Genomic DNA, 22,671 nt, shown 5'->3' on the forward strand with positions numbered 1-22,671 from the left:
CAATCATGCTTTCTTCAAAAAGTGGCAAAGAATCTTTCACGTCTACTTCACAGGCAGATGGGGCCTCAGTTTATCTAATATTTCCTCCAATAGACGGCACCTCTGACAGTGTAACACTCCACAATTTGCATTTATATAGTGCAAGTAACGTAGTATAACATCTCAAGGCACTTCACAGGAAGTATTATCAAACATAATTTGGCACTGAGCCACACATGGAGATATCAGGGCACATGATCACAAGTTTGGTCAAAGAGGTAGGTTTTAAGGAGCACCTTAAAGGAGGAAAGAGAGGTGCAGAAGTGAAGAGGTTTAGAAAGGGAACTCCACAGATGAGTGCCTTAGCAGCTGAAGGCACAGCTGCCATTAGAGGATGAATTAAAATCAGGGATATTCAACAAGAGGTCAGAATTGGAAGAGTGTAAATATATTGGAGGGTTGTAGGGCTGGATGAAATTGCACAGATAGGGAGAGGTGATGTCATGGAGGGATTTGAAAACAAGGATGAGAATTTTAAAATCGAGGTGTTGATTAACCGGGAGCCAATGTAGGTCAGCGAGCACAGGGGTGATGGGAGAACAGAACTTGATGCAAGTAAGGACACGGGCAGCAGAGTTTTGGATGACCTGAAATTTACAGAGGATAGAAAATGGGAGCCTGGACAGGCAATGTTGTAATAGTCAAGTCTCAAGGTCAGCAGCAGATGAACTGAAGTGGGGAAAAGTTACGGAGGTGGAAACATGCAGCCTTCCCGATGCCGTGCTTACCTGGGGTCAACTACAACACCAAGGTTGTGAACAGTCTGGTTCAGCCTCAGACATTTGCCAGGGAGAAGGATGGAGTGGTGGCTAGGGAATGGAATTTGTGGCAGGGACCAAGTCAATGGCTTTGGTCTTCCCAGTATTTATTTGGAGGGAATTTCTGCCCATCCAGTACTGGATGTTGGACAAGCAGTCTGACGATTTAGAGACAGTGGGGGGGAGGAGGCGGTGGTCAAGAGAAGTGGTGGTGAGGTAGAGCTGGGTGTCATCAGCACACATGCATTACAGTAAAATGTGAGCCTAGATTATATGCTGAAATCTCTCAGGTGGGGACAACCTGCAGACATAGAGAGATTGAAACAGAATTAAAGAAATACAGGGCTGAATTTTACAGCCGCCGCCCTCCCCGCCCCCTCCCCATCATCAGGGGCCGTGGCGGGGTGGGCCAGAAAATGCCTCCGGCAGAGGCCTACCATGGGCCTCGATGCCAGGAAGGCCCGGCCCAATATTGCCAGCGGCAGCAAGACCTTGTGGCAGCCCAACTGCCACTCAGCGACAGGAGCAAAATTTACATATTTAAATAAATTTAAATAAAGGAATTAATTACCTTCTCGCCTCCACCTTCCGTCTCACTGCAATATTGGTGTTGGTGGCCGGCACTCCCGTGCCTTTGGATCCCCATGCGGGGATCCGAGGCAGAACACAGGTGGGGAGGGGGGAGCAGGTAAGTTGTTCAGTGTGGTGGGGTGGGGGGGGGGGGGGAGTGGGGTCAAACTAATCTCATTGGTTTAGGGGATGGTGGGAAGAGTTAGAGTTTTAAGTTTATGTACTTGGTGGGAGGAAAGGTCAGGTGGGCAGGGGAAGTGTTTGGGGGGGAAGAGAGAGGGCAAGTAATACACTGCATAGTTATTGGGGGGGTGAGGGAGGAGCAAATTAAATGTTTTAAAAATTCTTTGTAACCTATTTCTTTAAATATTAAAATTAAATGGAAGGGCTCATAGCCCTTTAAAAATGGCATCAGTGCCTGCGCAAAGGCTGCTGACGCCATTGCTGGGGATGGACCGCTCGCCCCCTCCACGTCAGCGGGGTGGCGGTCCACCCCACCCATTTCGCAGCAGCTCTGTGATGTACGGTCTGCACGGGTGGACCACCATTATTTAGATCAGCGGTGGCAATGTAAAATGCAGCCCACAGAGTGGGAATGAAAAAATATCACTTGCGGGTTAGCAAATTGCAGAAATAGCACTTGCAAGCAATCGCAGATACAAAGCATTGCTGTCACATTCAGTTGCTAGTCCAGTTTGTGTCTTTCAGGTCACAACTCTAAATAACCAAAACCTGAGGTCAGAGTAATTTTGAACTACTTAGAAATTTCAGCCTCCAGGTCAATATAAACATTCCTCACGATAAGTTAATCAATGCTCTATTATAACTAAAGGAGCAAAATGTTATGTTCTTTGCAATGTATTATAAAGGTCACAAAGTCTAAGGAAGTACTGGTGAGTTCAAGTTTAATTGTTATTTAGACTCCCTCTCTATACTTTTTTTGAATGTTGCCATAGAAATTTGAGTGCAATACTTGAAGTGTGAAGGACAGGAAATGTACACATGAAGAACTATTATTTTTCCTATGCATATAGCAAATTGCTCTTTTTCTTGTATACAGCCACTCATAGTAAGTTAAAGAATCCCTAATTAAAGTCAGGAACACCAGAAAGTGTAGGTGTGTTTCACTAACATTACAATGTTTAATTGTTGTGAAATAAACACTGTGTTCATACAACAGCCAAAGAAAAGACTGCTGCAAAAGGAATACTGGATGAGTTCAGACAGATATCAATTAAACAAGCTGCAGATATCCTGGTTCTGGTACTTGGAAATTCCTCACTTCTTTATACTGCCCCCCACCCCCAAGAGGTGAGACAAGAAGAAACTGGCACTAGTAGGTCTCCCATGACATTTCTGCTCATGGGAAAAAGTGAAAAATTGATGTAAAAGCATATAAAATCAGAAATAAATATGTAATATATAAGTATGTAAATATCTTTTTTACATTTAATATGGATTTATTGCTCTTGGGAAGCTAGAGAATATGTTTGACAAGGTGTGGATTATGTCCATAACTCAGTTTTGGGACATTTAATAGTTGATCAAGATGATACTTTTACTGGTAGAAGTGAATTTAGTTTCCACAATAGCAAAAAATGGGTTCATAGTGCAGTCATGGCAGCCTGTTTTTCCCCATCAAATGAGCTGCTGATTCACTATCAGTCTGTTTTCACACTACAGCTGAAGGCCAGTTTCAACTCCATCATATCTGACAGCTGCAAAGAACCCTTTACAAACTTACTCGTATAACTTCCAGTTCTTTGTTTCTTTGCATTAGCTGCTTTTCCAGTTCCACAATTTTTTCCATTGCTTCATTTTCAGTGTCTTGCAACTTTTCTGACAACTGAAATTACAAATTGACACATTAGTCCTTGTTTTGTGCACTTCAATATCAGTTCCAACAAAATTAAAATTCAGGCTGCTTGTATGATAGTTCAATTATTCTAATCAATAATTAGCTTAACCATACAGACCATGAGGACCCGGAACAGGTTTGATCCCCATATTGTAGCAAGTTAACTGAATTCAGCCAGGTTGGCAGTAGGAGTACTACAATTATAGTTAGTCAGGAGGGGAAATCCACCTGGGTTCCTGTTCTCCCCAGACTGTTATCCAGTGACTCCTGCTGGAATTATGTGCATATATGAACATCAGGAAAGGGCAAGATTGGCTCAGCTGCAACACACCCTACCTACCAGTTGAATAGCCCACCAGTATCAACACCAAGGGTCTTAACAGCAGTAGCAGCCACATATGTGAGGCACCAAAAGGCACCCGGCACGCATGGCATGGAGTCCCAGCAAGGAGTCAATACTTCAGGGAGATGAAGATAAGGGGAAAATTAGAAAAATTGTAAAATAAAAACTGAAATACAAAAAAGGTCACTGCAGGAGAGAATATGAACAAACAAACTTGCATTTACATTGATCATCATCAGGTCCTTCACAGCCAATTTGATTCACTCCTGTGGTTCCCACATCACTGAAGCCAGTCTTCAGCCAATTTAGTCCACTCCATTTGTGATCAAGAAACAACTGAACGCAGTGGATACAGCAAAGGCTATAGGCCCCAACAACAGTGAAAATTTGTGCTCCAGAACCAGCCACATTACTAGCCAAACTGTTCTACTGCAGCTATAACACTGGCACCTACTTGATAATGTGGAAAATTGCCCAGCTATGTCCTGTCCACAAAAAGGACAAACCCAGCCCAATACCACCCCATCAGTCTACTCTCAATCATCAACTATGTAATGGAAGGTGTCATCAACAGTGCTTATCAGGTGACACTTACTTAGCAATAACTTGCTCACCAATGCTCAGTCTGGGTTCCACCAGGACCACTTGGCTCCAGACCTTATTACAACCTTGGTCCAAACATGGACAAAAGAGCTGAACTCCAGAGGTGAGGTGAGAGTGACTGCCCTTGGCTTCTAGACAGCATTTGACCGAGTATGGCATCAAGGACCCAAATAAAACTGAAATCAATGTCAGTCTGTGGTAAACTCTTCGCTGGCTGGAGTCCTACCGAGCATGGTTGTTGGAGACCAATCATCTCAGCCTAGGACATTGCTGCAGTATAGTGTTCTGGGCACAACCATCTTCAGCTGCTTCACCAATGACCTTCCCTATATCATAAAAGGACAAGAAACAATCCAGAGTAAAAAAATAATTAATTGGGGGAGGGCCAATTTCAGTGGGGTGAGAACGGATCTGTCCAGGTAAATTGGAATCAAAGATTGGCAGGCAAACCTGTAACAGAACTATGGCTGTCTTTCAAGAGATGGTTTGGGTATAGACGAGTTGGATTCCCACAAGATGGAAGGGTAACACAAATAAAGCCAGAGTTCCCTGGATGATGAAAGAGATAGAGAGTAAGATGAAATAGAGAAAGGGTGCATATGACACATGCCAGGCACACCACAGTGACACCAGCTGTCACACAAGCTCCGAAGTCCGGAGCTCGAGCTGCTCCAGTTGATGACATTTCACGATCAGTATATTTCTGGGCCAATGAGGAAGGAGGCATTGCTGGATCTGGTTCTGGGGAATGAGGACAGACAAGTGGATCAAGTTGGAGCTTGAGTGACAGCTGGCGTCACTGCGGCATAGCCCCAAGGCTGAGAGTTTTATGGATAGCCCATTTCTGAATGTGGTCACCTCGCAGCTTAAGGGTATGCAGGCAGAGAGGGAATGGGTGACTGCCTGACAATCAAGGAGGACCAGTCAGGTAGTGCAGGAGACCCCTGAGTGCATCTCGCTCTCCAATCAGTATTCAGTTCTGAATACTGATGAGAACGATGGTTCCTCTGGGGAGTGCAGCCAGAGTCAAGTCCACTGCATCACGACTGATTCACCTGTACAGGGGGACAGGAGTAAGATTGGGAAAGCAGCAACGATAGTGGATTCTACAGCTATGGGTACAGACTGGAGTTTCTGTGGCTGCAAACTTGAATCCAGGAAGGTTTGTTGCCTTCCTGATGCCAGGGTCAGGGATGTCACTGAGTGGCTGCAGAGCACTCTGAGGGGGGAGGGTGAACAGGCAGTGGGCGTGGTTCATATCTATACCAACGACATTGGTAAAGAAACTAGGTCCCATAGGCAGATTTTAGGGAACAGGAAAAGAAACTAGTAAGCAGGACCTCAAAGGTAGTACTCTCCAGATTACTCCCAATGCCACATGCTGTTGAGTATAGAAATAGGAGGATAAAACGGATGAAGGTGTGGCTGCAGAGATGGTGCAGCAGGGAAGGCTTTAGATATCTGGAACATTGGAATCAGTTCTGACGAGACGGGTCTTGTACAGGCTGGACAGGTCGCATCTGAACAGAACCAGGACCAATGTCCTTGTAGGTGATTTGCTCGTGCTATTGGGGAGGATTCAAACTAAATTGGGGGATGAGAACTAGGAGATAACACTAGAGAGGACAAATAAGGTGCACAAAGAATTGGAAGAGACAGACAGCACTAGAGTAAGCAATATTAAGGTATAAGGTAAAATAGTACGGTATTAGGTGGAGTCGGAGGGAGAGGAAATGCAAAAATGCCTTAATTAGCTTGACAGTGCATGTACTTGAATGCATGGAGTCTGGTAAATAAGGTTGGTGAGCTGCAGGTGTAGGTCGCCACATGGGAATATGATGTCATGGCAATTCCGGAAACCCAGCTCAAAAAAGGATATTAAAAAGGAAGAGGACATCCTAGAAGGGTCAAGGACAGATTCTGTTTGTTTAGTGCTAAGAAACAATAAAGGTACCATTACTCTACTGGGTGTATTCTATAGGCCAACAACTAGTGGGAAAGATATAAAGAAACAAATTTACAAGGAAATTACAGAGGTGCAAAAACTATAGAGTAGTTATAATGGGGACTTAAACGATCTTACTATGGACTGGGATTGTAATACTGTAAAGGGCAGAGAGGGGAGTTTCTAAAGCGTTTACAGGAGAGTTTTCTAGATCAGTATATTTCCAGGACAATGAGGAAGGAGGCATTGCTGGATCTGGTTCTGGAGAATGAGGTTGGACAAGTGGATGAAATGTCAGTAGGTGAACATTTAGGGGACAGTGACCATAGTATCATCCGATTTAGGTTAGCTATAGAAAAGGACAAGGAGTAATCCAGAGCAAAAATAATTAATTGGGGGAGAGCCAATTTCAATGGGGTGAGAACAGATCTGGCCCAGGTAAATTAGAATCAAAGATTGGCAGACAAAACTGTAATTGAACAATGGGCTGCCTTTAAAGAGGAGATAGTTCAGGTGCAGTTGAAGTACATTCCCACAATGAAGAAAAGTAGGACAAACAAAGCCAGAGCTCCCTGGATGACGAAAGAGAGAGAGAGAAAGGTGAAGCAGAGAAAAGTGCGTATGACAGATGTCAGATTGATGATACAAGAAAGAACCAGGCTAATTACAGGAAGTTCAGAGGACAAATGAAAAAAAAATAAGAGCAACAAGGAGAAACTATGAGAAGAGACTGGCAGCCAACATAAAAGGGAATCTAAGTCTTCTATAGGCATATAAACAGTAAAAGCCTGGTAAAAGGAGGAGAAGGGCAGATTAGGGACTAAAAAGGGGATTAGCACATGGAGGCAGTGGGCATGGCTGAGGTGAGTACTTTGCATCTGTCTTTTCAAAGGAAAAAGATGCTGCTAAAGTCATCGTGAAAGAGGAGGTCGTTGAGATACTAGATGGGCTAAAATTAATAAAGTGGAGGTTTTAGAAAGGCTAGCTGTACTGAAAGTTAACACCAGGACCGGATGAGATGTGTCCGAGGATACTGAGAGAAGTAAGGGTGAAAATGGTGGAGGCACTGGCCATGATCTTCCAAATTCCTGAGATATAAGGGTGGTGGCAGAGGACTGGAGAATTGCAAATATTACACCCTTGTTCAGAAAATGGGCGTAAGGACAAGCCTAGCAACTACAGGCCAATCAGTTTAACCTCTGTGGTGGGAAAGCTTTTAGAAAATGGGACAAAATTAACAGTCACTTGGACAAATGTGGATTAATTAAAGTAAGCCAGCATAGATTTGTTAAAGATAAATCGTGTTTAACTAACTTGATTGAACTTTTTGATGAGGTAACAGAGAGGGTTGATGAGGGTAATGCGGTTGATGTGGTGTACATGGACTTCCAAAAGGCATTCGATAAAGTGCCACATCACAGGCTTGTCAGCAAGATCAAAACCCATGGAATAAAAGGGACAATGGCAGCATGGATATGCAGCTGGCTGAGTGAAAAGAAACAGAGAGTAGTAGTGAACGGTTGTTTTTCGGACTTGAGGAAGGTAGACAGTGGAGTTCCCCAGGGGTCAGTATTAGCACCACTGCTTTTCTTGATCTATATTAATGACTTAGACTTGGACAGAAAACATGGAAATATTGCGAGTTGTGAGGAGGATAGTGATTGACTTCAATAGGACATAGATAGGCTGGTGGAATCAGTGATCACATGGCAGATGAAATTTAATGCAGAAAAGTGAGAAATGATATATTTTGATAGGAAGAACAAGGAGAGGCAATGTAAAATAAAAGGAACAATTCTAAAAGGGGTGCAAGAGCAGAGGGACCTGGGTTAAATATGTACAAATCATTGAAGGTGGCAGGGCAGGTTGAGAAAGTAGTTAATAAGGCATACAGGATCATGGGTTTTATAAATAGAGGCATAGAGTACAAAATCAAGGAAGTTATGGTGAAGCTTTATAAAACACTGGTTCGGCCTCAACTGGAGTATTGTGTCCAATTCTGGGCACCGCACTTTAGGAAGGATGTGAAAGCATTAGAGAGGGTGCAGAAAAGATTCATGAGAATGGTTCCAGAGATGAGGGATTTCAGTTACATGGATAGACTGGAGAAGCTGTGGCTGTTATCCTTAAAAGAGTAAATTTGATAGAGGTGTTCAAAATCATGTGGGGTCTGGACAGAGTAGATAGAAAGAAACTGTTGCCTTTGGCAGAAAGGTGGAGAACCAGAGGACACTGATTTAAAGTGATTGGCAAAAGTACCAAAGGCAACATGAGGAAAAATATTTTTACACCATGTATGGTTAGGATCTGGAATACACTGCCTGGAAGTGTGATGGAGGCAGATTCCATCATGGCTTTCAAAAGGGAATTGGATAATTATATCAAGGGAAAAGAATTGCAGGGCTATGGGGAAAAGGCAGTTGAGTGGGACTTGTTGAGTTGCTGTCAGAGAGCCAGCATAGACACGATGGGCTGAATGGCTCCTTCTGTGCTGTAATGATTCTATGATTCTATAGGGTCAGGGGTGGGAATGTTGGCTAATAATTGCACAGTGTTCAGTCCCATTTGTCACCCGTCAGATACTGAAGCAGTCTATGTCTGCATGCAGCAAGACCTGGACAACATTCAGGCTTGGGCTGTTAAGTGGCAAGTAACATTTGCACCACACAAGTGCCAGGCAATGATTATTTCCAACAAGAGAGAATCTAACCATCTCCTCTTGACACGCAATGGCATTGTCTTCACTGAATAAACACCGTAAAGATCCTGGGGGATCACCACTGAACAGAAACTTAACTGGACCAGCCACAAAAATACTGTGGCGACAAGAACAGGTCAGAAGCTGCGTATTCTGCAGTGAGTAACTGACCACCTGACTCCCCAAAGCCTGTCCACAAGGCACAAATCAGCAGTGTAATAGAATACCCTCCACTTGCCTGGATAAGAGCAGCTCCAACAACATTCAAGAAGCTTGACATCATCCAGAACAAAGCAGCCCGCTTAATTGTCACCCCCACCCACCAGCTTAAACATTTACCCCCTGCAATGCCAGCACAATGTGGCTTTCAGTGTGTATCATCTACAAGATGTACTGCAGCAACTCGCCAAGGCTTCTTTGATAGCAGCTCCCAAACCCACAACCTCTACCACCAAGAACAACATGGGCTGCAGGTGCATGGAACACCACCACCTGCAAGTTCCCCTTCACTTCACACACCATCCTCACTTGGAACTATCTCGCTGGTCTTTCAGTGTCGCTGGGTAAAAATCCTGGAACTCCCTTCCTAACAGCATTGTGGGTGTGCCTACACCACACAGATGCAGTGGTTCAAGAAGGTGGCTCACCACCACCTTTTCAAGGGCAATTAGGGATGGGCAATAAATGCTGGCCTTGCCAGAGACACCGACATCCCATAAATGAATAAAAAAAGTTACTTTTGAACTGCAGTCACTGCTGTCAGGTGAGCAAACACAGCAGCCAATTTGTGCAAAGCAAGTTCTCTCAAGCAGCAAATGACCAGCTAATTAATGTTTCAAGTCACTTCACTGACAGTTCAGACACAGCCTGGCTATCATTATTTTAGAGCATCAAATAAGATAAACAGCTTTTTAAAACTTTGTCCACTGAACACAGCAAGATATTACGGTATCTGACATCACTAACAGGCCAATCTGCACTACAAACTGTACTTTGATGTCCTGCAGAGTTTGACAATCTACCAGAGCTGCAGATGTCTAATTCTATTGACATTCTGCACAAAACAAAACCATTGAGTTATTATCCAGCAATAATGATCTAATTGTTTTTTATCCTAACCTGGCTTAACCACTTGGTCCTGAAATTATTTCCCAGTATTTCAAGGAGAATAACAACTAATTGTTTATATAATTATTTTATATACGGGCGGCACAGTGGCGCAGTGGTTAGCACTGCAGCCTCACAGCTCCAGCGACCCGGGTTCAATTCTGGGTACTGCCTGCGTAGAGTTTGCATGTTCTCCCTGTGTCTGCGTGGGTTTTCGCCGGGTATTCTGGTTTTCTCCCACCACCAAAAGACTTGCAGGATGATAGGTAAATTGGCCATTATAAATTGCCTCTAGTATACCTAGTATTGGTAGGTGGTAGGAGAATATAGGGACAGGTGGGGATGTGATAGGAATATGGGATTAGTGTAGGATTAGTATAAATGCGTGGTTGATGGTCGGCACAGACTCGGTGGGCCGAAGGGCCTGTTTCACTGCTGTATCTCTAAATAAAAATAATTATTTTGTGGTTGCAGCTAATCATTAATTCGAGTTTTCCTAACCACCTTCACTGTGCACTGCAGCTCTCACTGAAAATTTAAAGCAATGATTACATGAGAAATGTTTTCTTCCAGTTCCTCCACCCGCTCCAAGGCTGCGTTCTTGGTTTCAGCATCTTCCAGTAAGGCACCCACATCAAACACGTTGTCCAAGTAGGCCTGAATCTGCACCTGCAGTTTGTCACTCTCTGTATTTTTCAGTTTCTAAAAGACAAAGACAATTCCTCTACATTAGAGTTCATATCAAGTTAACAAGCTACTTTAAAATATAGATCCAAAGTTTACATTGAAAAATCTTTTGGAATAACATTACGCAATAAGTCTCTAGTACGATTTGTAAAATGCATGCTTCCCTCTCCTTACATTTTTGGGTGGGACTCAATACTAGAAATTGGGGCATTTTCTACTTTTGGCATCCTGTCGGTATTAATTACTCCTATGACCCTGTAAGGACTCTATTCCATTCTCCCAGTTTCCCTGTCTCCTTCGCATCTGTCCGGACAATGCCACCATCCATACCAGTGCTTCCTTTTAATCAAGTGTGAGGAGGTCCATTTTGGTAAAAGAATAAGGGGGCCACACACTCCTTGGAAAATAAGAGTCTAAATGGGGTAGAGGAGCAAAAAGATCTGAGGATACATATACACCAATCACTAAAATATTGTGGCACAAAATAAAAACAAGCACAGCACTGGGATTTATTTCTAGAGGGATAGAATTAAAAAGCAGACAAGTTGTTTTAAAACTATATAAAACTTTGGGTTAAACCACTCTTGGAATGCTGTGAACATATCATAAAAAGAATATAGAGGCACTGGAGAAGGTGCAATAAAGATTGGTAAAGATGACACCAGAATGGAGAGGTTATAACTATATGGAAAGAATGAACAGGCTGGGTCTCTTCTCTCCAGAAATAAAGAGACGGCTTAGTGACATAGTGTTCTTTAAGATTATGAAAGGGGACAGGGAGAAACTGTTTCCAAAACTAGGAGTCATAAAAGATAGTCACTAATAAATCCAAAAGGGAATTCAGGAGAAACAGCTTCACTTACAGTATAGTTGGAATGTGGAACTTACAACCGTAAGGAGTTGTTGAGATGAGTAGCATAGATATATTTAAGGGGGAAGCTAGATAAACACATGAGAAGACACAATTTCAAAATTTTCAGATGACACAACACTTGGAAGTATTGTGAAATGTGAGGAGAACAAAGATGGACTTCAAGATGACAGACAGGCTGATGGAATGGGCAGACACATGGCAGATGGAAGTTAATGCAGTGTGTGTGAAGTGATACATTTTGGAAGGAAGAATGAGGAAAGGCAATATAAGATAAAGGATATCATTCTAAAGGGGATGCAGGAGCAGAGGGACCTGGGGTTATATGTGCATAATTTGTTGAAGGTGGCAGGACAGGTTGAAAAAGCAGTTAATAATGCATATGAGATCATGGGCTTTATCAATAGAGGCACAGAGTACAAAAGCAAGGATGTTATGGAGAACCTTTATAAAACACTGCTTTGGCCTCAACTGGAGTACTGTGTCCAGTTTTGGGCACCACATTTTACAAAGGATGTGAAAACATTAGAGAGGGTACAGAAAAGCTTTACAAGGGTGTTTCCAGGGATGAGAGACTTCAGTTATGAGGATAGATTGGAAAAACTGGGAATGTAGATAGGAGATTTGATAGAAGTGTTCAAAATTATGTGGGGTCTGGACACAGCAGATAGGAAGAAACTGTTCCCATTGCTGCAAGAGTCATGAACCAGAGAACGCTGATTTAAAGTGAATGGCAAAAGAACCAAAGGCACATGAGGAAAAACTTTGTTACACAACAAGAGATTAGGATCTGAAACACACTGCCTGAGAGCGTGGTGGAGGCAAATTAAGTCATGGCTTTCAAAAGGATATTGGATAATTATCTCCAAGAAAAATGTGCACGGCTACTGAGAAAAGGTGGGGGAGTGGGACTAGCTGAGCTGCTCTTGCAGACAGATGGCACGGACACATTGCGCCAAATGGCCTCCTTCTGTGCTGTAAACATTCTATGATTCTTTGAGAGAGAGAAAAAAATAATAAAAAGATATGCTGATAGGATTACATGACATAGGGTGGGAGGAGGAGTGTGTGGCACATAAACACTAGTTGGGCTGAATGGTCTGATTCTGTGCTGTATATTCTATGTAATTTAGGAGGAAATGGGAGATACCTGTGAATATCTGTTCTGATGCTGCATTAATGCTTGAACTGCAGTACTGGACAGAAGAATATAAAATGTAAAAGCCTGCATTTAAAGCAAGAACATCAACATTTTCACTTTAAGCAGGATATAAATTAATCCTTTGAACAGGTATAATTAAACACCTCATCGTAAAGGATCATAACATAACTAGTGTCTTAAACTTACATAAAGGCAATTACAAGGGTATGAAGACAGAGTTGGCTAAAGTGGACTGGGAAAATAGGTTAGAGGGTACGATGGTAAAGAAGCAGTGGCAGACATTTAAGGAGATATTTCGTAACACTCAACAAAGATATATTCCAGTGAGGAAGAAAGACTCCATCAGAAGGATGCACCATCCGTGGCTAACTAAGGAAGTTAAGGGTGGTATCAAATTGAAAGAAAAGGTATACAAAGCTGTGAAGATTAACGGTAGGCCAGGAAATTGGGAAAGGTTTAGAAACCAGCAAAGGATGAATGAAAAAAGAGGGAGAAATTGGAGTACGAGAGAAAACTAGCAAGAAATATAAAAAAGACAGTAAAAACTTCTACAAATATATAAAAAGGAAGAGAGTAGTTAAAGTGAGCATTGATCCCTTAGAGGGTGAGAGTGGGGAATTAATAATGGGACATGAGGAAATGGAAGATACTTTGAACAAGTATTTTGTATCCACCTTCACAGTAAAAGACACAAAAAGCATCCCAAGACTAGTCGAAAATCAACCGGAAAAAGGGAGGGAGGAACTTAAAACAATCAATATTATTAGAGAAAAGGTAATGGGAATAAAGGCTTACAAGTCCCCTGGACCTGATGGCCTGCATCCAAGGGTCTTAAAGGAAGTGGCTGCAGAGATATTGAAAGCATCTTCCAAAATTACCTAGATTCTGGAAAGGTCCCAGTGGATTGGAAAACCGCAAATGTAACACCTCTGTTCAAGAAAGGAGGGAGACAGAAAGCTGGAAACTATAGGCCAGTTAGTCTAACGTCTGTTGTTGGGAAAATGCTAGAATCCATTATTAAAGAAGTAGTAGTAGAACAGCTAGAAAATCACAATTCAATCAGGCAGAGTCATCATAGTTTTGTGAAAGGGAAATTGTGTTTGACAAATTTATTAGAGTTCTTTGAGGATGTAACAAGCAGGGTGGATAAAGGGGAACCAGTAAATGTAGTATATTTGGATTTCTAAAAGGCATTTAATAAGGTGCCACATAAAAGGTTACCACACAAGATAAGAGCTCATTGTGTTGGAGGTGATATATTAGCATGGTTAGAGGACTGGCTGGCTAACAAGAAACAGAGAGTCGGGATAAATGGGACATTTTCAGGATGGTAAACTGTAACTAGTGGAGTGCCACAGGGATCAGTGCTGGAGCCTCAACTACTTCCGATCTATATTAATGACTTGGATGAAGGGACTGACTGTATTGTAGCCAAATTTGCTGATGATATGAAGATAGGTAGGAAAGCAAGCTGTGAGGAGGATACAAAGAGTCTACAACGGGATATAGAAAGGTTCAGTGAGTGTGCAAAAATTTGGCAGATGGAGTATAATGTGGGAATATGTGAGGTTGTCCACTTTGGCAGGAAGAATAGAAAAGCAGAATGTTATTTAAATGGAGAGAGACTGCAGAATGCTGCAGTAGAGGGACCTGGGTGTCCTGGTACATGAAGCACAAACAATCAGCATGCAGGTACAAGTAATTAGCAAGGCAAATGGACTGTTGGCCTTTATTGCAAGGGGATGGAGTATAAAAGTGGGGGAGTCTTGCTACAACTGTACAGGGCATTGGTGAGAGCACACCTAGAATACTGTGTACAGTTTTGGTCACTTTATTTAAGGCTGCAACAGCCAATAAAACCCAAGAAAACAGAAAGAAATATAATCTTAAAACTTGTAAATCAGATAGATTTTTTTTTTAAACTCAAGCCTAGTAATTCGGTTATACTGACAAAAATTATGGATTCTGGATAAGAAAGTGGACTAACGTTGTTAAACAACTGGCATTAGTTACTAAGTAAAAGAATACCCACATCCAGGTATTCATCCAGTCCTAGTTTGGTGAACTCATATTGGAGATGCACTCGGAAATTCATATCTTCTACAGAATGGACCACAATGTTAATAAACTGCATGCAGGCCACCTAGAAGCAAAGAGAGATAAAAAGACACTATAATCACAGAATTATATCTTATAGATCTTCCACTGATACAACAAATAAAAAGCATAACTCCAACCCATAATAGATGTTTCAATTTGAATTGAAAGCCATCAAGTATAACTAAATAATGTAATTGTGGCTTAAAGCATTGTCACTAATGGTGGTATGTTTTTGTATTGTAAATTGCATCTATATACATTTAATAATTCCTGACAGATAATGGCAATTGAATGATAACTGAGGGCTATTATCTCGAGAACTACTAAATTTTCTGAAATAACCTGTTGAATATTTTATCAGTATCAGGAAAACATCATTAACACATTAAAACCACAAGGTCTTTCAAGTGCAAATCTATTAAAGAACTCACGATGTGCTCTTTCGACATTACCATACAGCCTAGAATGTTTTCACCTTATTGGGATTGTTTGGAAATAGATAAGTTGTTATGAGCTGCTGGTTGTTATATTCAGACAAGTTGAGGTTTATTTGGTTGGAATGATTTGATTTTAAAAAATTACTTTAAGAATAAATGGTTGAAGCAAACAACATAAAATCCTATATATCAGATGCATTACCAGATAACTAGAAAGACTGAATCTATACCCAAGTTACAGTTCCTGGATATAAATAGACCGATAGCTATGGGTATAGTTGAAAGATCTGGGGTTTTAGTCATAGTCATCATGAGTAATATGTCTAGTTCTGAGACACAGGAGGGACATTTGAGCTCAGGAGGACATGCAGAAAAGAGCCCCAAATCTGACCTCTAGTGAGGAAAGATCAAGTTATAAGGAAAGATACATTTTTCAGCCTTGAAATGAGGGAACAATAGTTACCCTAGAGAGGTCAATAATCCAGTAAATGAGGTATAAAAAAGGTTAAATTGGAACTTTCCAGCATTTCTTGTTTTTATTTCAGATTTCCAGCATCCGCAGTATTTTGCTTTTATTAAATTGGAACTTTGTTCCTCCCACTATATTAGTGACAATGCTCAGAGGTTTAATCAGTTAGGGAAATGGCACCATGATGCATACAAATTGCACGACAGAATAGTTTACATCAAGGAACTAGTGTCACAGATTTATTTTTCAGTGTTTTATCAGATTGTTCAATGATAGAATATTATTCACACTGCAACCCTTTGTCATTTTAATCCAGCAGGAAGCTGTGGTTTGTGATGCAGATCCAGACATACGCCACATCATTCAATGATTTTATCCAACATTTTTTGTGCTTTAGTCCACAGAAGAGTATTCTGACTGATCTTCATCTATCATTGATAATCTTCTACGCATGGACTGTTTAACTACTGTAGACAAACAGATTAGATCAAAGCTCTGCAATCCTGCCACATTCAGTAGTGAATGGTGGTGGATAATTAAACAACAAATAGGAGGAGGAGGCTCTATGTACATCCCCATCCTGAACCTTAGCACGTCAGTGCAAAAGACAAGGCTGAAGCATTTGCAACCACCATCAGCCAGAAGTGCCAAGTGGATGATCCATCTCGGCCTGTTCCTGTGATCCCCAGCATTATAGATGCCAGTCTTCAGCCAATTCGCTTCACTCTACGTGATATCAAGAAATGACTGAGGGTACAGAAGACAGCAAAGGCTATGGGTCACGATAGCTATACTGCTGAAGATTTGTGCTCCAAACTAGTTGCACCCCTAGCCAAGCTATTCCAGTACAGTTACAACACTGGCATCTGCCCAACAATGTGGAAAATTGCCCAGGTGTGTACTGTTCACAAAACGCAAGACAAATCCAATCCAGGCAATTACCACCCCATCAGTCTACTCTCAATCATCAGCAAAGTGATGTAAGTCATCATCGACAGTGCTATAAAGCAGCGCTTACTCATCAATAACCTGCTCACCAATGCTCAGTGTGGGTTCTGCCAGGACCGCTCAGCTCGAGACCTATTACAGTCTGCTTCCAAAGATGGAGAAAAGAGCTGAATTCCAGAGGTGAGAATAAGAGTGACTGCCCTGGACATCAAGGCAGCATTTGGCTAAGTGTGGCATCAAGGAATCCTAGCAAGACTGAAGTCAACAGGAATCAGGGGGAAAACTCTCTCCTGGTTTAAGTCATACCAAGCACAAAGGAAGATGGTTGTGATTGTTGGAGGACAATCATCTCAGGCCAGGTCATCGTTGCAGGAATTTCTCAGGATAGTGTCCTAAACCGAACCATCTTCAGCTGCTTCATTAACAGCCTTCCCTCCATTATGAGGTCAGAATTGGGGATGTTCGCTAATGATTGCACAGCGTCCAGTTCCATTCGTAACTCCATGCCCACATGCAGCAAGACCTGGACAACATTTAGGTTTGAGCTGATAAGTGGCTAGTAGTACTCATGTCAATACAAGTGCCAGGCAATGATCACCTCCAACAGGATGGAACCTAACCATCTCCCCTTGACATCCAAAAGCATTACCATCGCTGAACCCGCACTGTCAACATCCTGGGGGTTACCATCGACCAGAAACTGGACCAGCCACAAAAATACTGTGGCTGCAAAAACATGTCAGAGGCTAGGAATTCTGCGGTGAATAACTCACCTCCTGGCTCCCCAAAGCCTGTCTGCCATCTACAAAGCACAAGTCAGGAGTGTGATGGAATACTTTTCACTTGCCTGGATGAGTGCAGCTCCAACCACTCTCAAGGAGCTTAATACAATCCAGGCCAAAGCAGCCCACTTGATTGGCACCCCATCTACCACCTTAAACATTCACTCCCTCCAATACTGATACACACTGACAGCAGTGTGTACCATATACAAAATGCTCTGCAGCACCTCACCAAGGCTCCTTGGACAGCACCTTCCAAACCTGTGACATCTACCACCTAGAAGGACAAGGGCAGCAGATGCATGGGAACACCACCAACAAGAAGTCCCCATCCAAGCCACACACCATCCTGACTTGGAACTATATCGCCGATCCTTCGCTATTGCTGGGTCAAAAACTTGGAACTCTCTTCCTAACAGCATTGTGGGTGTACCTACGCCACATGGACTGCAGCAGTAAAAGAAGGCGGCTCACCACCACCTTCTCAAGGGCAATTAGGCTAGGGCAATTAAAATCCTGGCCTGGCCTTCAATGCACACATCCCATGAATTAATATTAAAAAAATCATGTTGCTCCAGTCACAATAAGGATATGCACTGTTCACCTGAAAAAAAATGAGATGAGGTATTTAAAGATCAAATATAATTACCCATTACCTCACAGACACTGATCAGCTCCAACATTTTCCTTAATATCCAATTGCACTGTAGATATCAGCATAGGAAACTCATCTGCAGGGGTGATACAATGTAACAAAGGAGCTATGAAGGGTGCAAACTTTATTAATTAATAAGCTGTTTACCATGAAGTCAATGTTATTGTCTTCATTTCGGAAATGTTCCATTAGCTTTTCAAATCGATAATTTTCTCCACACACCTGAGATGAGATGTAATGAGAAAAAGCATTAAACACTCATACTCAAAAGAGTAACAGAATTCAATTTAAACACCAGAGGGTGCTCTTTTTACAGACTAGCAATCGTACCATTTTAATGAGTGGGCTGGCAGCTTACAGCAACAGTACACACTATCATTTTCTCTGAATGTTGGTAAATCAACTGTAAAATAATAGTTATTCCTCTAAAACAACAAATAACTAGTTAGACGGCACATGACCCACACAGTTGGTTTACTGGTACCACATAATCCAGCTGTGCATCTGCTCCTAAACCTAGGAGATAACATTAAAATCACTCTTTATAAACATTTCTTGTTACCTTTGCTGTTGGATTTGTAATACGCATTACGTGCTCTGCTTTGTGGTTATCTAAAGAAAATAGCAAAAATCAAGATGTGTGATTTGCATGGCAAGGAGATGCAAGAGCTTCTGAATGAGCTGAAGATGGAACTCTCCCAGCTCAGTGTTGCCAAGGTAACTGGAGGGGGCTGCATCTTAAGCTTTGCAAGGTCGTTGTTGTTTGTAAGTCTGTTGCTAGAGACTTTCGTTTTTCACTCTACATCTGACAATAAAGAAGCTTCACAAAAGGGGAGAAAGGCAAGTTTTTGGATCTCAGGCCCTAGCAGGTTTAGGCAAGTCAGATAAATTAACACATGACTGTGCAAGCCCAAAAACAGCTGAGTTAAAAAATTACCCAAATGTACAATACAAATTTGCTGTACAGCACAAATATAACCTCCAGCAGAAGTCAATAGAAAGAACACTGAATTTAAAAGACAATTGTGTCACATATATCATAAAAACAAGTTACAAGGGAAAACACCAGAAGAACAGGTCTTCAACAGCATTCTGATAAACTGCAATACAAAAACCCTCTCAGCCAATGGTTCTTTTTGTAGAAACACTGAATAAAAAAGATTTATAGCACGTCACCTTACTTATTTAAGATAAACTAGCTTATTGTTCTACTGAACTGATATAGCTATAAGAATCTATGACATGCATTTTCCCAGCAATGGTTTATTCTCATTTATCAGCCATCTTTTTTAAACCACTAATTTTCTCTCCTCTTCCTTTCAGAAATCATTGACTTCTTCTTGTGGTACGACTGCACAAGTGCCGAGTGCCCTTTGGTATCCGTCAAAATGGCCATTATTCTTGTTTGAATCTAGACAGTGAGTTTTGGCAGGCTGCACGACCGTGGAGGCATCGCAAGCAAACTCAATCCCATCCTAATTCCAAATCTACACACAAACTTTCAGCAGGAGTCACTGGACAACTAATAGGAGCAAGAAACCTGGCCAATTTTCCTCTCCCTAACCCAAAGATAATGAGACCAATTGTAGCATCCCCATTGGTGTTCTGGCTGTGTTCAATAACTCAGTTCCTACCAGGGTGTGAACCTGTGATCTTCTTTGTCTGTATGGCTCAGCTAACACTGCCTTAATCATCTGATCCATCAGGAGAAAAAACAGTCACCTTCAGCTTGTTTCTGTATATTTATTTACCATATTGTTTGCATAGTTGGGAAGTCATCATATGTTGTTCAAACCACAGTTTCAATTTAGATTTAAATATGTATAACTCCCAATTATGATTACTATTATGTATTAATTTAAACACTGTTCTTTCATCCAGAGTTTCCACTATTGTTCTAAAATATGTTCTAAAATGACTCCCCAAAGCCTGTCCACCATCTACAAGGGGCAAGTCAAGAGTGTGATGGAATACTCTCCACTTGCCTGGATGGGTGCAGCTCCAACAACACTCAAGAAGCTTGACACCATCCAGGACAAAGCAGTCCGCTTGATTGGCATCCCATCTACAAACATTCACTCCCTCGACCACCAACGCACAGTGGCAGCAGTGTGTACCATCTACAAGATGCACTGCAGCAATGCACCAAGGCTCCTTAGACAGCACCTTCCAAACCCACAAACTCTACCAACTAGAAGGACAAGGGCAGCAAATAAATGGGAACACCACCACCTGCAAGTTCCCCGTCAAGTCACACACCATCCTGACTTGGAACTATATCGCCGTTCCTTCACTGCTGCTGGGTCAAAATCCTGGAAATCCCTTCCTAACAGCACTGTGGGAAGACCTACCCCAAATGGACTGCAGCAGTTCAAGAAGGCAGCTCACCACCACCTTCTCAAGGACAATTAGGGATGGGCAATAAATGCTGGCCTGACCAACGACGCCCACATCCCATGCATGAATTTTTAAAAAGTTAAATCAATGTACAATAGTTGAGATCAATAGTAATTCATATTTGTTTATTACATGTTCAGCTGATTATAATTTTTTGATGCTCACACCCAATTTATTGCTACTATAGAATGTTCCAAAAGAAAAAGAGACCATTTAGCCCACCATGTCTGTGCTGATGTTCTTTCCACACAAGCCATCTTTCTAATCCCACGCTCCTGCTTTGCCCCATACGCTGTAATATTCCCCTTTTTTAAGCAACTAATTCCCTTTTGAAAATACATCTTATGGACTCTAACAATGGTTTGCAGCAGAGAATTCTACATTCTACCAACCCTCTGAGTAAAGAATTATTTTCCTAACCTCCCCTTTCATTTTTTTTGTGCCCTATCATTAATGTCTTGCTGACCAGTGGAAACAATCATCATTCCTAAAGGTTGCGTCGTTCCTTTAGTTTGACCTGGAACTGAATCAGTTTTTCTATAAAGGGAACTACGTCCATTAGACATAAATTAACTTGAAACTGGGACTTGCAAACATTTTAGTTCATACAAACAGTCACTTTGCGTGATGACTAACTACAAAATGGATCATAACAGCCTGGGATTGCAGCAGCCAAAATGCTTCACAAAGAAGAATTGATGGTTAATGTTTCCCAGTCCATTACTTTAATTTGTCAGCTTCAATTCATTAATAAGTTTTGGTAGCTTACAGATGGGCCACTTTTGAGGTAACCTGTGGCAGAAGCAGGATATGAAATTCTTAAAAAAAAAATGAAGAGACAAAATTATAATTTGAAAAGAAAAGCAGGCGAGTGCTGAACTCACAAGGCAAGAATAGTTAGCTTGAGTACCTAGGATGCTCATCACTTAAACTTGCTTCCCTAAGTTCAGTGATCTCGTTGGTTTACATTTGTTTAGGAGACATTCCACCTCAGAAAAAGAGGTAAATAATGGCAAGACAGGCCACAATAATTTTAAAATCCAACTTTAAATGAGAAACTAAAGCTATTTTCGTATTTTGAAGAATGGGTGCGTTTGCTGACAATGCAACCAGTAGGTAGCGCAGTAATGGTACATGTGCAAATGAAGTCTCATCGAGTGAACTGTCACAGTCTGCGACTCAGGCAGCTGCCAGTAATAAAGGTGGAATAAAATCTGAAAGTGCTGGAATTACTCAGCAGGTCTGGCAGTATCTGTGGACAGAGAAGCAGAGTTAACATTTCAGGTCTGTGACTTTCTGTTCAGATGCTGCCGGACCTGCTGAGTATTTCCAACACTTTGTTTTTATTTCCGATTTCCAGCATCTGCAGTATTTTGCTTTTATTTTAGTAATAAAGATGGCGCTGCTCAATTTAACACAAAAAACAAATTAAACCCCAAACCACCCCCCCCAATGGCTGCGATCACCACCTCCAACCCACCCCCAATAGTACCCCACAGCCTCCCGCCATCACCGCTTCTCTGTGCCGCTCGCTCCCTGCCTTGCCGCTTGCCCCCATCGGCCACTCACTCTCTGCTGTACTGCATGGAGAAGTGATGATGGCGGATGGTGGGAAGTGAGCGGCCAAGGGATGCTGGGATGATGTGGGGGAGTGAGCGGCTGAAGGGGGGAAGCAGCCGGAGCAGCGAGGCAGGGATCGAGCGGCCGAAGCTGCAGGTGAACGGCCGAGGGGGGGAAAATGGCGAGGCGGGGGGGGGGGGAGTGGTGAGCGAACGGCTGGGGGTGGGGGGGAGCGGCCAAGCGGGGAGCAAATGGCTGAGGGAGGGAAAGCGGCAAGGTGGCCGGGGGGGGGGGGGGGGGGGGGGGAAGCAGCGAGGTGTGGAGCAAGCTGCGGGTAGTCAAAAAGAAGCGATAGAGGCGCGAATGGCGGAAGCGAGCAGGGCACTACTGCGGGGAATGGAGGCACCGATCGTGGTCATTACGTCTGACATCACTGCACGGTGACGTCATCACGCAAATGCGCGGGTTCATACTGGCAAGCTGGCAAATGTTCGGATGCACTGATGATGTCAGCGATCACTCTGCACATGCTCTGCGTTGTCAGGTGATATACCGTTGAAGAATAGCCATCATAAGCAAACATATTGCGCAACTTATGTGACTGTGATGTTGGGTGACTGAATGAAATGATATTTAAGCTTAGCACAGATTTAACTCTACATATTAAGGAGTGGCTGGATTA

At 42.4% G+C, this 22,671-nt stretch overlaps 1 protein-coding gene across 7 annotated transcripts in view; it reads right to left on the minus strand.

Annotated features, from left to right (window-relative positions):
• Positions 1-22,671, minus strand: part of fmnl2a (formin-like 2a) — a 282,512-nt gene that overhangs the window by 40,801 nt on the left and 219,040 nt on the right. For all 7 annotated transcript variants that reach the window (XR_010975339.1, XM_068035310.1, XM_068035315.1 and 4 more), the window contains exons 10-13: positions 18,180-18,254; positions 14,674-14,784; positions 10,474-10,623; positions 3,112-3,213 (exon numbers count right to left, since the gene is read on the minus strand). Coding sequence is in view for 6 of the 7 variants with exons in the window: in XM_068035310.1 (XP_067891411.1) it covers positions 3,112-3,213; positions 10,474-10,623; positions 14,674-14,784; positions 18,180-18,254 (438 nt within the window). In the remaining variant the exon portion in view is untranslated. The remainder of the gene's footprint in view (positions 1-3,111; positions 3,214-10,473; positions 10,624-14,673; positions 14,785-18,179; positions 18,255-22,671) is intronic.

Source organism: Heterodontus francisci, chromosome 7 (assembly GCF_036365525.1).
Source record: "Heterodontus francisci isolate sHetFra1 chromosome 7, sHetFra1.hap1, whole genome shotgun sequence".
Taxonomy (NCBI): domain Eukaryota; kingdom Metazoa; phylum Chordata; class Chondrichthyes; order Heterodontiformes; family Heterodontidae; genus Heterodontus; species Heterodontus francisci.